General features: G+C 39.2%; 1 protein-coding gene across 3 annotated transcripts in view; it reads right to left on the reverse strand.

The window, feature by feature from the left end:
- Positions 1–14,646, reverse strand: part of LOC104587651 (CLIP-associated protein) — a 65,961-nt gene extending 51,315 nt beyond the window's left edge. For all 3 annotated transcript variants that reach the window (XM_010245350.3, XM_088894771.1, XM_010245349.3), the window contains exons 1-6: positions 14,157–14,646; positions 13,381–13,536; positions 13,210–13,272; positions 9,192–9,260; positions 8,816–8,981; positions 6,776–6,937 (exon numbers count right to left, since the gene is read on the reverse strand). In XM_010245350.3, the coding sequence (XP_010243652.2) occupies positions 6,776–6,937; positions 8,816–8,981; positions 9,192–9,260; positions 13,210–13,272; positions 13,381–13,536; positions 14,157–14,489 (949 nt within the window). In that variant the 5' untranslated portion in view covers positions 14,490–14,646. The remainder of the gene's footprint in view (positions 1–6,775; positions 6,938–8,815; positions 8,982–9,191; positions 9,261–13,209; positions 13,273–13,380; positions 13,537–14,156) is intronic.
- Between the last annotated feature and the right edge of the window lie 468 nt (positions 14,647–15,114).

Consider the following 15,114-nt stretch of genomic DNA (forward strand, 5'->3'; position numbering starts at 1 on the left):
AAGGAATGTCGAGACAGCCTGGGATTGACCAGTCGGCTATGATTAGTACAGTCAAATCTAAGCCGAATGGAGACAGGGGGAGTAGTGAGACTAGGAGGGAGGATAAGGACTTGGTGTGTGACTATTGCAAGAAGGCTAAGCATACCAGAGACACTTGTTGGAAGCGCTAGCCACATTTCATACAGCTCGGGTCAAGAACAAGAAAGGAAATGCAAATGTGGCAATTACAGGAAACTCTTTGGAACCTCTTACCCAAGCTGACTTGGAGTCCATTGCAGTCGCAGCAGTTAAAACTGAATTGGATAAGTATGGATAGCTTACGAGCAAGAAGGATTCAGCCGGTTCTAGTTCTTTCGACGAGCAACAGAGTGCAAGAGCCAATCACACAACTTCCTTTGCTCATACAGGTAGTTCATATGTGGTGGCAAATTATGCATCCACCTCAGGTAAGGAGGAACCTCCTTGGATTATAGACTCAGAAGCATCTAAGCACATGACCAATATATCTACCCTTTTTAGTTCCTACCAGTTGTGCTCTAGTAGAGACAGAGTCTCTACAACAGATGGTTCCCATATTCCCATTGCTAGGAAAGGGACAGTTAAAGTAACTAATGACATCACTTTATCCTTTGTCTTACATGTCCCTAGACTCCATACTAATCTCCTTTTTGTGAGTTCTCTAACAAGAAATTTGAATTGTTTAGTGACCTTCCTTCCTAACAATTGTGTTTTGTAGGATCTGGAGTCAAAGAGAACGATTGGGAGTGATCGTGAGGTGAATGGAGTCTACCTTTTGGATGAGATTCTAAGACATCAGAGCCATCATGTTAGTAGCAACAGTAGTAGTAGATCAAAGTCAGTGAGTCAGATCAGATTATGCTCTGGCATAATGATTTGGGTCATCTTTCTTTCAATTCATTGAGATCTTTGTTTCCAAAATTGTTTGAGTCTGTTCAGTTATCTAGTTTGGAGTGTGAAAGTTGTCAGTTGGGAAAGCATTGTAGACATTCTTTTAAACCAAATAATAATAGAAGTTCTTTTGCTTTTGGTATTGTTCACACTGTTGTAAGGAGACCTTATCATATTTCTTCTATGGGTGGTTAGTGTTATTTTCTTTTTGTTTGTGGATGATTACACACGATACTCTTGGATATATTTGATGAGATCACATGATGAGGTACCTATTTTGGTGCGACAATTTTACTAAATGGTTCTCACACAATTTGGAGTGAGGACTAAGGTTTTCAGATTAGAAAATGCTAGAGAAGGATTTGAGAAGGATTTGGCCACATTTTTTGGAGCAAAGGGTGATTCATCAAAGTAATTGTGCATATACACAACAGAATGGGGTAGCAGAGATGAAAAATAGACACATTGTGAGGTGGCAAGAAGTCTTATGGTGTGTGCTTCAGTTCCTATTCGTTTTAGGGGGATGCAGTTCTCACGATGATGTATTTGATTAACCATGTACCTTCACGCATTCTTGGGTTTAAGGTGCCACTCAGTCTTCTTTTTCTAGGTGGGGAGATATTTCACATACCTTTTTTTTTATAAATGATTGAAATTTTATTCAAGAAGTTCAAAAAGATATTACAATACAGCCTGCCCATAGGAGAGGCACGAGCTGCCCAAGAAATGTTTTTGGTGTGTTTGCATTGTTCACATTCTTGGTCTTCATCGCAGGAAGTTGGATCCTAAGGCCAAGAAATGTGTTTTCTTTGAGTATGCTCAAAACCAAAGGGGGTATCATTGTTATGATCCAGTGTCAAGGAACAAGTTTGTCACTATGGATGTTACCTTCTCTGAATCTACATTCTTTTTCTCTGGTGGTTCTCCTCGGGGGGAGTGTTTTGGGGAGGAAAACTCACAATTTGTTCCTCTTCCTTCATCTAATCCATCATTTCCACCTGTCGTTCCACCATCAGCAGCTTTAGTCCCAACTCCAGTTCCACTACCGCCAGTCTCACAGTTTTTTCAACGCCAACGCAAGAAGAGGATGACTCCACACATGCTCCAATAAAAGAACCTGCACCACTCTCCGTCAATTCATTTGAGATTCCAAGTTCGGCTAATACAGTTCCAGGTATTTCCATTGAGCCTGAGCATGTTATTTCTCCTGATGATGATGTTTTTGTACCTAACATTAATGTTGCAGCTGATCCCATTGATCTTGATCTTCTCATTGCACTCCGCAAGGGAAAGAGAAAGTGTAAAGCCCATTGCATCTCACACCATCTTTCCTACAGTGCACTATCACCTTCCTACCATGCATTTCTTTCTTCCTTGGATTCTGTGTCTATACCCATGAATGTCAGTGAGGCTCTCTCCAAACCTAAGTGGAGACTAGCTATGCAAGAAGAAATTGAGGCTTTGGTTAAGAACTAGACATGGGAGATAGTTGACATTCCTATAGACAAGGAGATAGTTGAATGTAGATGGGTGTTCACTGTGAAGTACAAGGTTGATGGCAGTATAGAGAGGTACAAAGTAAGGTTGGTTGCAAAAGGGTATATACGAACCTATGGTATTGATTACCAGGAAACTTCGAATCCTCGTCTCTAGCAGCTACCTATTCATGGCCCCTCTTTCAGTTTGATGTTAAAAAATGCATTCCTTAATGGTAATTTGCAAGAGGAGGTATATATGGACATTCTAGCTGGTTTTTATAAAAATGTTAGTGAGGGGAAAGTTTGTAGGCTGAAGAAATCACTGTATGGTTTGAAACAGTCACTTAGGGCATAGTTTGACAGGTTTAGAGGGGCACTTGTCCAGTTTGGATACACACAGACAGCCCGATCATACTCTCTTTGTGAAAAGGAGAGAAGCACTTGTGTTAGTACTAATTGTGTATGTGGATGATATAATTGTTACAGGGAATGATCCGAGGGAAATTGATGCACTCAATAAGTCACTACAACAAGAGTTTGAGATCAAGGATCTAGGTGAACTAAAATATTTCCTAGGGATTGAGGTTACAAGATCTAAGCATGGGATATTCATCTCTCAAAGGAAGTATGTGTTGGACTTATTGTAGGAAGAAGCATCCTGGCAGAGGGATTCTATTCTCAAATCATGGGAATTTGAAATTGGAGGCATATACAGATGCAGATTGGGTAGGTTGTTTAGATGACAAGAGATCCACATCAGGGTATGAACCTTTGTGGGAGGAAATTTGTTTCATGGAAGAGTAAAAAATAGTCAATTGTGGCTAGGTCAAGTTCAGAGGTCGAATATAGATCCATGGCCCATAGTGTTTAAGAGCTACTTTGGGTTAGATCCCTATTCAGTGAGATTAGGATAAGGAGCCCATGATGTTATATTGTGATAACCAAGCTGCAATCAATATTGCCCACAATCCGGTTCAGCATGACGGGACAAAGCACATTGAGGTTGATAGACACCTCATAAGAGAGAGGGTGACAACTGGAGAAATTTGCTTGCGTTGTGTCTCCTCTGAATTACAGTTAGCTGATGTCTTCATAAAAGGGGTTGCAAAGAACAAACTTGAACATAACCTACACAAGTTGGGAATGTCTGACATTTACTCCCAACTTAAGGGGGAGAATTTGAGGTTTTTGGGCAATTTGTGCAGTTTTTAGTAGTTGTTTTGTTTATCTTTTGTTTAGATAGGAAGTGAGGACCACATCACTCTTGTTGGGTCCCTTTTTCAGTAGTTCTTTTAAGTTATTTATGCTGTTTAATTGTTAGCCGCCCTATAAGGGCATATTAGTCATTGTACCCTTTTTAATTAAAAGTATAAATACTAGTGAGGAGAGCGGCCAGAATTATTGCTCTCTTTCTTTCACAATCTCTTCTCTTCTCTTCCTCTTCTCTTCCTCTTCTCTTCTCCTTCTCTTCTTCTTCAAGAAATATCCTTTTTCTTTACAGATTCTTGATTCAGCAGTTTTCTACTAGTAGAAACAACTCAACAATAATAAGATAATAGTGCACACTAACAATGTTGAAGAGCTTTTACAACCTCCTAAACCTATAAAACATTAAATAATAACTACCTAAGCTACACTTAATCGTTAGACACCAATAAAATACATAAAAAAATATCAATTAGACTCCTTCAAAGACTCATATTGAAAAACAAGGAAAAATACAAAACTTACTTCAATTTTCCTTAACCAAAAGAACTATTATAACTAACTACTGACCCAATTGACATGAAACTTAAACCAAAAACACTCTATGTTAGGGAAACCCTACAAATACCTGAAATAGTTGTATGATATTTTTTTTATGAGCAACAGCAGAGAATTTTATTAATTAGATAAAGAGGTTAAAGTGCATCATAAAGGAGATCCCAACTAAGGAGGCCAGCCTCAGCTAACAGCCGAAAAAGAAAAAGGAAAACTTAACCAATTGGCCCCAGTACAAATGATCCCTTGATACCCCTTGTTTTGCAGCCCTTGGAATCCATTTTACTTGTGCCTGGAGGTCCTCTATTAATTTTTTAGCCCTCTGAAGACATATCTATAGCTCCAGGGCACCTTCTGCTCATCCTTTAATCATGCAATGATTGTTCCTAAGTCTCCTTCCACTTCCACCTTCAAATTCAATGTTTTTAGCCTCCTCAGACCTATGAGACTATGAGTGCTGCCAAAGTCTCTGCCCAGATTGAGTTTCCTATTTCCAAAGGACCTGAGCAGAATTCTAAAATATTGCCATTTTCATCCCTGATTGCTTCACCTACGCCTAAAGGCCCAGGATTACCCAGGATGCATCCATCAAAGTTAAGTTTTGGGTGTCCCAAAGGTGGAGGAACACAACTAACCACAGGTTTTGCTGTCCAAGAAACAGAACTAGCCACTTGCTTCCAGTTTCTAAGAATGCCATCCATTGTAGAATCAAAGAAGATATCCAGAGTCTTAACCCAATGCACTACTTTAATAGAGATGTTGCCAAGCAGTTCTTCAGTAGCTCATTCCTTCTCTCTGAAAAAGCGATTATTCTTTTCTTCCCACACACCCCACAAGATTGTTGCCCTTGTGCACCTCCATTGCACCTTTCTCCTTTTCTTTGGCAAGGAGAAAAAAGAATTGAGGAATAAACTTTTCAGATCTGAAGGCAGGCCCCACAAGATTGTTGCCTGGGAATACTTTTGACGACCAGGTGCCAAAGCTTCTATGAATCAATGGGGAATCTCGAAAACCATTTCCCCAAAAGAGAAGTGTTATTTAAAGTTCTTTGTCCTATACCCAAACCCCCTTCCTCCTTACACTTGCACATTGTTTTTCAATTAATCAAATGGTCCTTTTCCTTTTTCCAAGTTCCCAAAGAAAGTCTCTCATTATTTTTTCAATCCTTTCACTATTGAAACCAGAATTTTAAACACTGAAAGGTAGTAAACTGGAAGATTGCCAAAAGTGAATTTAACGAGTGTGATCCGACCACCTAGGGAAATGTAATTCTTCTTCAACATTGTTACTTGTTAGTCTTTTAGTAAATCTGTCAATGACAGGATTCCAAAAGCTAGAACACTTAAAGGCTCCTCCTAATGGAAGTTCCAGATATTTCAATTTGCCACTGAGTAGTTGCACACCCTAATATTTCTGCACATCTCCTTGAGAAGCTCTCTTCTAAATTAAACCCACTGAACAACTCTTCTCCAAGTTTACTTTCAAATTAGCAATCCTTTCAGAACACTTCACCAATAGCTGAAAGTTTCTCACATCCCCTACCCCTCTATCCTGACAAGAGATCATGACATCATCAGTAAAGAGTAAATGCGAGATCACCACCTGTTCCCTACCTATCTGCCAGCCTTTCAGAAAGCCAAACTCATCTGCCTTTTGGATTAAACAACTAAGGACATCAACTACAATGGTAAACAAGAGTTGATAGTGGACCCCCTTTCCTTAGACCTCTCCTAGCTTGGAAATTCTTAGCTACCCCGTTGACCAAAATGGAGTAGTGACATGATTGGCTGCAGCCCCTAGTCCATTTACTCCACCTGTCACCAAACCCACAATTCATCAAGGCCAGGTCCAAGAAAAACCAATCCACACAATCATAGGCTTTCTCCAAATCAAGTTTGAAAACCCAACCCTTATACCCTCTTCTCCTCATTTCCTCCACATTTTTGTTGGCTATCAGAATTTGGTCTATAATTTGCCTACCCAAGATGAAAGCCCCTTGGTTTTGAAAGAGGAGTGGTAACACTTTCTTCAGTCTCAAGAAAAGAACTTTGGTGGTGATTTTGTAAAGGCTCCCTATAAGACTGATGGGCCTAAAGTCCTGAGGTCTAGAAGTGATTGGGGACTCAGGGACAAGAGAAACAAAGGTAGCGTTTGCTTCTCCATTGATGGCACCCCTCTCATGGAACTCCCTAAACATCCCTAATAAATCTCCTTTAATAATCTCCCAAACACTGCCTTTTTCACTTCAAACCCCTCAAAGGCTCTCTCTAAGTCAGCGGCTGAATCTCTGTCTAGGATTGGCCAATCCAAACCAGTGACAGAAAATCTCAGAGGGATGAGGAACCATAAACATTCTTGAAATGATCAACCAAAGTTGTATGATATTTTTTTCGAAGAGGGATTTAAAAGAAAAAAAGGAAAATATCAAGCAATTAAACAAGAGATTCTTGATGAGAAGGATATTGTGTGTAGGGCGACTTTTGTCGATAGGAAGTGTGTGGAGTGGTTGTTCTTTTTCCCCTCTAATCTATTGTCTCTTCTTGCTTCCCACCCTGTGGCCTACAAATTTAATCTCATCAATAATAAATAAAGAGATGAGGCATGAAGATAATATAGTTAATACAAACCTCCAAAAACAAGTCCTTCAACTCTTTGCATGGCAGCTATGCGGAGAGACCAATCCTTCTCTGGTACAAGAGTAGACGCAATCTTGTCAAACTCCCGGATTAACTCCTTTTCAGAATACACTTTAATAGGGTCTACAGTTTTTTCTGTAGCATCACTTTCTCCTACACAGCACAAGGGAACAAACACTGTAAGCTTCATGGCTGCATAATATCAAATCCTAATTATAGAGAAAAGCAATTAGAATTTCATTACAAAGAAGTATATTTTCCCTTTTCTGGGTACGAAAAGACAATTCACATTAATTATGCAATAATAATAAATATAGAAAAAGGTAAAGACCAATTTGGTGTCTCTCCCCGAGTATTTGTATTCCATGCTATGCCTGTGAAGAGCCAAAAGCCACCTTTTAATCTCTTGCTCTTTTGCTTTGAGTATTTGGGAATGGTTTTTAATCTTTTTGGTTGCAGATGGACACCTCCTTCTTGTGTTGCAGGTGTATTTGATGTTAGCTTTCTTAGACAGCCAAAGAAAGAGGGCAAAACTATGTGAAGAACTACAAGGGCAGCAATAGTTTGGGCAAGTTGGGGAGAAATAAATAATCATATTTTTCATGATAAGATGAAGACAAAGGAGGAATTAATTGGCATCTCGTTCAGGGTTGCACATTGAGTAAAAACTTTGGAATTGTTCAAGGATGTCTCCATTGATGATACCATTAGAAACTGGAATTCAGTGGCAACTTCTTCAACCTCAAGGGCTATTATACAGGAGGTTTGGGCTCCATCAACAAGTCAAAGACTGAAGCTGAACTTTGACGGGAGCTCTTTTGGTAACCTGGGTCCATCTGGCACTGGTGGAGACATGGAGTAATAAGAGATGGAGAAGGGACAGTGGTGGCTTTGTATTCGGGGCCAATAGGAGAAGGTGACTCTAAGAGCCGAAGTTCTAGCTCTCCTCAAAGGGCTGAGATTGGTGAAAACAACTGGGCCTTCAACAATTTTTTTATAAGAAAAAAAAATCATTAAACAGAAAAGAAAATTAGAACTCGAATAGGTTTAAGGAAACACCTAGAAGCATCTCCAAACACCTTCAACAAATTGAAGTGGAGGGAGATTCAAAATTGGTGATAGAGTGGATACAAACAGGTAGCTTGAGAATTTGGATCCACAGGCAGGTCATGAAGGAGATTAAAAGCTTACCAAGGGAGTTAGGTGCATCTATTAGATGGGTTAGGAGATCAGCAAATGGTTTGGCTGATACACTAGCCAAATAAGGGACAACTAGGGGTGAATTGTTCTGGCTGAATTGTAAATTGAATTTAGGTGCATCTGTTAGATGGGTTAGGAGATCAGCAAATGGTTTGGCTGATACACTAGCCAAATAAGGGACAACTAGGGGTGAATTGTTCTGGCTGAATTGTAAATTGAATTTAGGTGCATCTGTTAGATGGGTTAGGAGTCAGAAAATGGTTTGGCTGATACACTAGCCAAATAAGGGACAACTAGGGCTGAATTGTAAATTGAATTCTTTTGGGGGGTCAGTTTCCTTTCTTATGGGAACTGGGCCCCTGTATTCCCATGATCTATCTTAATTTAAGTTACCGTTTCCTATAAAAAATGAGGTGAAAGACCAAAAGATCCAGTGTATGAATGGTTTTACATAAATGAGAAAAAACAATGTAGATTATATACATAAATGACTAAACATCAAGGGAGGAACCAAAAAGAATTAACTCCTACTGATTCCTGAAATTGTTTGAACAGAAACCATAGAACTCCTTCAAATAGATGACCACCAGTTGATCCTGCCAATAATTGCATTCAGAAAGAGTCTCCTCCAAATTTGAAGATTACCAAGTATAAAAAAATCCAAAGTGGATAAAGGCTTATGATGAATTTTAAAATGTGGACTGTTTGTATTAACACCAATATGAACAGTACAAAAAGTATTCTGAAACAAGAATTTTGTTCATATTAACACCAATAGAAGATTGAGACTAGTATCAAATTCAGCAGTGTTTAAAGTCAAATCGCGTTTACCTCCCGAGAGGGACATCTCACGTATTGAACTTTTGGCCTTTGGACTACTCTTTTTCTGGGTTAGACTGGCAGACTTCAGTTCCCCACTAGAAAAGTGACTTGAAAGTCCATCTGGAGGACGGATCTTTGGTTCAATCCTTTCAAGTCTGGCATTGATATCCTTCAACTGCAGATCAAAATTTTCATTTAAGGTGAATCAGTAACAACAACAAAGGGCAATTCATAAAACCATTTTCCAGATAACATAACTCCAGTTTACATAAAACCATGATAAGTACAACCGTTGAAAGCCAAGGTAAACCACAATTAATCAAGACATAGAACTGATAAGAAAGGGGCATGTAGAAAGGAAAATGTTAAATAGTTAAATGATCACCATAGATGTAGGAAGATTATGACGTTGCAGTTCATCACAGAATTGAGACCCAATATGTGTATACATCTCCTGAAAAGGGAAAAAGATCAATTAAAATTAATCAAATACACGCCACAATTTGTTGAGTTAACAAATCCGCATCAATCAGAGAAGGGAACTCTGAAATTATTCTACAAACACATTTTAGAAATAAGTGCCAAATTTTTTGATAATGATAAAAAAATTAGTGCCAAATTTTTAACAAACAAAATCTTGGCACCACACATATATAGACAAGAAACAAAACTGAACCTTCTAGAAAAGTAATCAATCACATTGCAGATGATATAATATTTTTTTGTGATGGTAGCAACCCTCAAGAGGTGAGGAGGAGTGTTGATGAGGCTATTTGAGAGGATGTCAAACTTAAGAGTAAATTTTGAGAAGAATTGTGTAGCTGGAGTGAAGGTGGATGATGATGTACTAGCTACCATTGCAGGAGATCTTGGGTGTTCGACTAGCACTGGGCCTATGAAATACTTGGGTCTCCCCTTGGGAGGCAATCCTAGAAGTTGTAGTTTCTGGAACCAAATCGTAGAAAGGTTTAGGAAATGGCTAGCTGCTCAGAAGTGGAACTAATATCTCCATGGGGGGTAGAATAACGTTGACAAAATCTACTCTGGAAAATCTTCCCTTGTACTACTGGAGTGATTCTGCTTAAGAGGAAGGAAATGTCAAATAAGGTCCCATTTCCAAAGCCGTTTACCTCACGACTGGTGATGGTGATAGAGAAGAACAAAACATGAATAATTCAAGCACTACAGTTTCAAAGTTGGGTCGCGATTGTTAAATTTTCTGCCATGGAGGTAATTTCTGGAGGAATTTTGCCTGGATTTCTCCTAATGTAGAAGATTTCTCAGTGACTGAAAATAGACAGTTGAGAGATGATTCCAAAGGCACTATCTCAGTTATAAATGGTTAAATGAGGAAAGAGCCCAGGATAACATGTGGGAGAAACAGGATAGGGCAAACAAAAGTAGAATGATTTTTTGCAATAAAAAGAAAAGAATAAGTATAAAAGCATTGTGACACCAACACCATTTGAAAAACTCCCAGACACTAGTCACACTACAACAAAATCTCCAAATACCACCCAAACCCAACCAACAGGTCTGATGCCCAAATACCACCCAAACCCAACCAACAGGTCTGATGCCCAAATACCACCCAAACCCAACCAACAGGTCTGATGCCCCAATCTGGAACCTACAATCCAGACCAATGTCCTAAACGTTAACCCAACAAATAACCTACTTACAAGGAAAACCACAAGGAAAAACACGGAAAATCAGAACCAGCATGAAGCATACAATGGCTATGCAACTTCATGCCAAATACCACTTAAACCCAAAAATAATTCTCCTGAGTGAAACATCTTTCCCAACTTCATAACAGCCAAAACCAAAGAAATCCTCCCAGAAAAAACAGGCATTCAGGTTCTTTACTAGTCTAATTCATCTGATGCATTAATCCCAATCATCTAAAGTGGTGTGCAGCAGTAAAACTTTGTGAGGTAATGCCCGAAGCTGTTCAAGTTGACTGAACATCAAGTCAAGGTAGCCCACTGCTTTGAACTGAGGGGTGACCAGATTGTATGGTGCCCCAAGTTTAGAAGACCTTTTCTGGACCAGGAGGTAGCAGAATGTGTTCAGCTGTTGGAAACACTTCAGAAAGTTGAAGTCTCTCCCTCTTTGAGGGATGGGTTGTGGTAGAAAGAGTCTAGGAATGGGGTGTTTACTGTAAAGTCTTTCTACATGGTGTTGGGGGAACCCAGTTCCTCCCAGAGTGGAAGCTTGCACTTGGTTAGTTGCTTTGGACAGCATACTTACTGCTGACCATCTAAAGAGCAGAGGGATTTACTTGGCAAATGCCTGCTTATTATGTTGGGAGGGTGAAGAAACTGTCTTTCATCTGTTCTACTCTTGCAAGACAGCAAAGGTCATTTGGAGATTCTACTTCTCTTTATTTGGGGAGAGTGTTTTCCAGTCAAGCTCTACAACAGAAATTTTCTCTTCCTGGACAAACTTTAACAGAAGCAGGAAAGCAAGGATAGTTTGGAGCTGCATTCTTTTTGCAGTGTGCTGGGTTCTTTGGAATGAAAGAAAGAGAAGACTCTTTGAGGACAAATCAAAGAACACTGAAACACTAATTGCTCTGGTTGGGAAGCTAATAGCAGATTGGGTTTGGGTGCTATCAGAATTTGATCAAATCAGCAGATCTGAAATGGGGAGGAATTTTTGGAATGGTCTAGAAATTCAGTGGTTGTAATTTGAATTAATTTCTGCTCTTATTAAGAGTTGGTTTGTTGTGTGAGCAATGGTAACACCTTGTCACCATTTGGATTGTACTCATCTTTTTTTATTTGATGAATTTTCATTTACTCTTCAAAAAAAGCTTCTGGTTGGCACTTTTTACCCTCAACCTTCTTGCTAGACTCAGTGTTCAATCTAAAGCTATCTGATCATCGGTACCAAGTGCTCACCCAACATTATCAGGCTATCTTATGAGAAGAAAAGCGGGTACAGACTAGTGCCAGGTATGCATGGATTAACTGAGTGAATTAATAGACATGAGCTGCATAATCTTCCTCTGATAGATGCTATATATAATATACCTAGACAATTAACCACGGGAATCTGGCATTAATCAAATTCAATCGGTTTATGATTCAACAAACCAGGTAGACCATTTTCCTAATACTACTCAAGTAACTCTCCCACTGTCCCACAGTCTCTATATGATCATAACACATCTTACCAAATGGAGGCAAACATATCAAAAAAGTGAGTCCCTTTAGATTTGAGATATTCTGCTTATTGCTTAAAGTGGAGGCCAGATCCACTTTGGATGGTATGCATTTTGAGCAGCTGCCAAAATCTCAGAAAGAAGAGATCGAGAAGCCATTTGAGGATAAAGTGTGGATGGCAATTCAGGAGATAGAGGGATAAGGCTCATCATTATGCTTGTTTCCCTATGGAGCTCTATAAGTGTATCTAATAAAGGTAATTTTGTCATTCAAAATGGACACAGAACCTTTTTTGTGATTGGACCATGGGCAGTGTTGCAAGGACATACCCAAATGGATAAAGTGTCTATGTCAGGTACGCATCAGGCTGTAACATTCCATGGGTTCTTGAAGTACACTTCTAAGTGAATTTTTTCCTTTTCTCCCTGCTTATTCAACACAAACGAAAAGCTAATTTACACAATAAATGCCATACTCTTACCCATTGTAGAAACCAAAGAAGAGATAGGTTTGAGCTTCAGATTAGAGATAGAAATAGTTGTGGCAAAGAAGTCTTTTAGGGGCATAATGGCACATCTCCCCACCAAAGGTCTTTCACTTTGTTTCCACAGGAGGCACCATACCTTATACATTGAAGGAAGAGAGGGAGCAAACTTTTTTTTCTATTTTTATAACTTCCTTACCCTCATTTTTTCTACTTTTCTCCATTTTGAACGTATTTTCCATTCTTTATATTTATCTATATTTTATTATTTTATACAATTTGTTCTTTATTTTTTAACCAAAATAGTGGAAATTTGACATTCTATATCATTCTGTTATATTTGAAAGAATTTTGAATGCCAGATGAGTGACCAATAATAGTACACTACAAGCAAATTCTTATAGTGGTTACAAAAAATTGGCACACAAGAAATTATAAATGCTCTGAGCACCAAACATGCTACACAGTTTATGGGTTAAAAGTTTACTTCTGCTTAGAATATTGCATGCACATAGCTCAGTAGGAGCATCAATGGATGATGGTTTATGTTGATACCACAATGGCACATAAATTACAAGTAGCACATGGGAACAACATAAGTTGCAAATACAAATTTTTTAAATTAACATCAAGAGCCAGGTTTAAATTAAGCACAAAACTTAATTTACTTAATTGGGTAAATGGGAAGTACCATTAAACTTAGGAAATACAATTCTTCAATAATTATTATGTCAAAGAATCATACTCACCTCAATGCACGACATAGCTGCTTCCCTAACACTATGATTTGAGTCATTCAGCATCTCCAAAATCTACACACGTATGAAAGTAAAGAACCAAATAAAAGTAAGAATAGAAGTCTGGCTCTTGAAAGATGTATATAATGCAAGGAACTCTATCATTGGAAAAAAACAACATACAGGAGGGAGTATAATCCGCTGAAGGGGCAGCTCAGTTGATGCAAAGAGACTAACTGCTGAGGAGACAGTCCGTGCAAATTCTTCCCTTACTCTCCAGCTCTTGTGAGTCCAGGCATACGACCCAGCTCTTTCAACGATGATTGTTGGTGAAGACACCTTTTGTTTTATACAACCATTAGTATTTTCAACTCCATGTTTAGGATTAACAGACACATTTCCAAATCAAAGGGTGATCAAAAACAGAAAACAGTTTAGTCATCATTTTACACTTCCATTACTGGAGACAAAATTAACAAAAAAAAAAAGAACAAGAATATCAGTTCTTTTCTTTTGGACAAATAAAATTCAGGATTTTAAGCGAAACCAAAGAAGGACACTGAAATAAATAATCAGTTTTCAAAGTACAAATTTTAAAAGGAATAATAAGTGCCAACCTTGGAGTAGGTTAAAACAAGAAGCAAACACACTAACAAGTTGAGAAAAGCAATCAAAACAAGAAAAAAAAAAGAAAAAATACGAAGCAACAATATGAAATCCAACTCCATAAATCAAGCTGTAATTTGTTTTCCAATGCCACCGTCGTGTACAGTGTGATCTCACCATCAAAAACTTCACAAACTATAATTTTACACAAAAATGTCGACAGAAACCAAAAATAAAATCGATCGATCTCAATTTAACTAAAACCAATTCCAAAATGCAGATTCCAATTAAAAAGGAAAAAAACTAGATCAGACAGAATCAAATCCAATTCACCATAAAATCCAAAGGCCAACCTCCATAAGAGTAAGTAACAGTCGACGAGCAGCATCGCGAACCGGTTGCTTCCCATCCCCCAACCTCTCCACGACAGCCGGAACAAGCCCATTGAAATGCAGCTTCAAATGCTCACCAGAAAGCACAGCAGCAGAAGCTAGGGATTGTAGAGCACCCTGAGAAACCCTAAAATTGCTGTCCTTCAGAAGATCCAAGCAGCAGTCGACGAGAGAAGTAACCTCGGCCGATGACAAGCTCTTTCTAGAAGCTTCTAGAAGTTCATGGAGCCGTTCGACGCCCGCCATCCGCTCCTTGGTGTCCTTGGCACGCGCCAACTCCAGTGCCTCCTCCATGGCCGAGGGGAGTAAGGTTTTCGGATCCGGTGGGAGAACTTCAGATCTACTCTAGTGGATGTCTGCCGCTAAATTTGGTGAAGGTTGAGGGGGGGAGAGAGGAAAGACAGACAGCGACGGAGAACTGCGAACGGGAAGAGAGAGAAACAGTGAGAAATATAGGAGAGAGAGGGTGGAAGGGGTTGAAATTTACCTGTAATTTCTATGTAATTTACGGTATTATGCCACTGTGGATTCTACTTTTCCAGCTGGTGACTGTTGTAGGGCCCATTTAGGAGAACCGCCTATGGCACTTAGTGTAAGAGGCTTGTCTGGTCCGGTGATGTAGGCTTGTCCGCCTATTGTCGCCGACTTTGCCCGTAGGCTTTTTTTTTTTGCAAGCCGTCGTTGATCCGGCCGGTTCGTCTGTTCGACCCGTCACCCATAAGGAATAACGGATCATTTTATTACAAATCCGTTAGGATTGGCAACAGGGCGGGTTCGGGCGGGGATCATATTCCCCGTTCCCGATCCCAAATTTGAAATTAACTTCATTCCCATTCCTGATTCTTGTGGGGGATAAAATTTGTTCTATTATGGGTTTTTTGTGGGGATCCGATTTTTTGAAATGTTTTTTAGATAATTG

The sequence above is a fragment of the Nelumbo nucifera genome, chromosome 1 (assembly GCF_055504915.1).
Source record: "Nelumbo nucifera cultivar China Antique chromosome 1, China Antique-T2T, whole genome shotgun sequence".
NCBI lineage: Eukaryota > Viridiplantae > Streptophyta > Magnoliopsida > Proteales > Nelumbonaceae > Nelumbo > Nelumbo nucifera.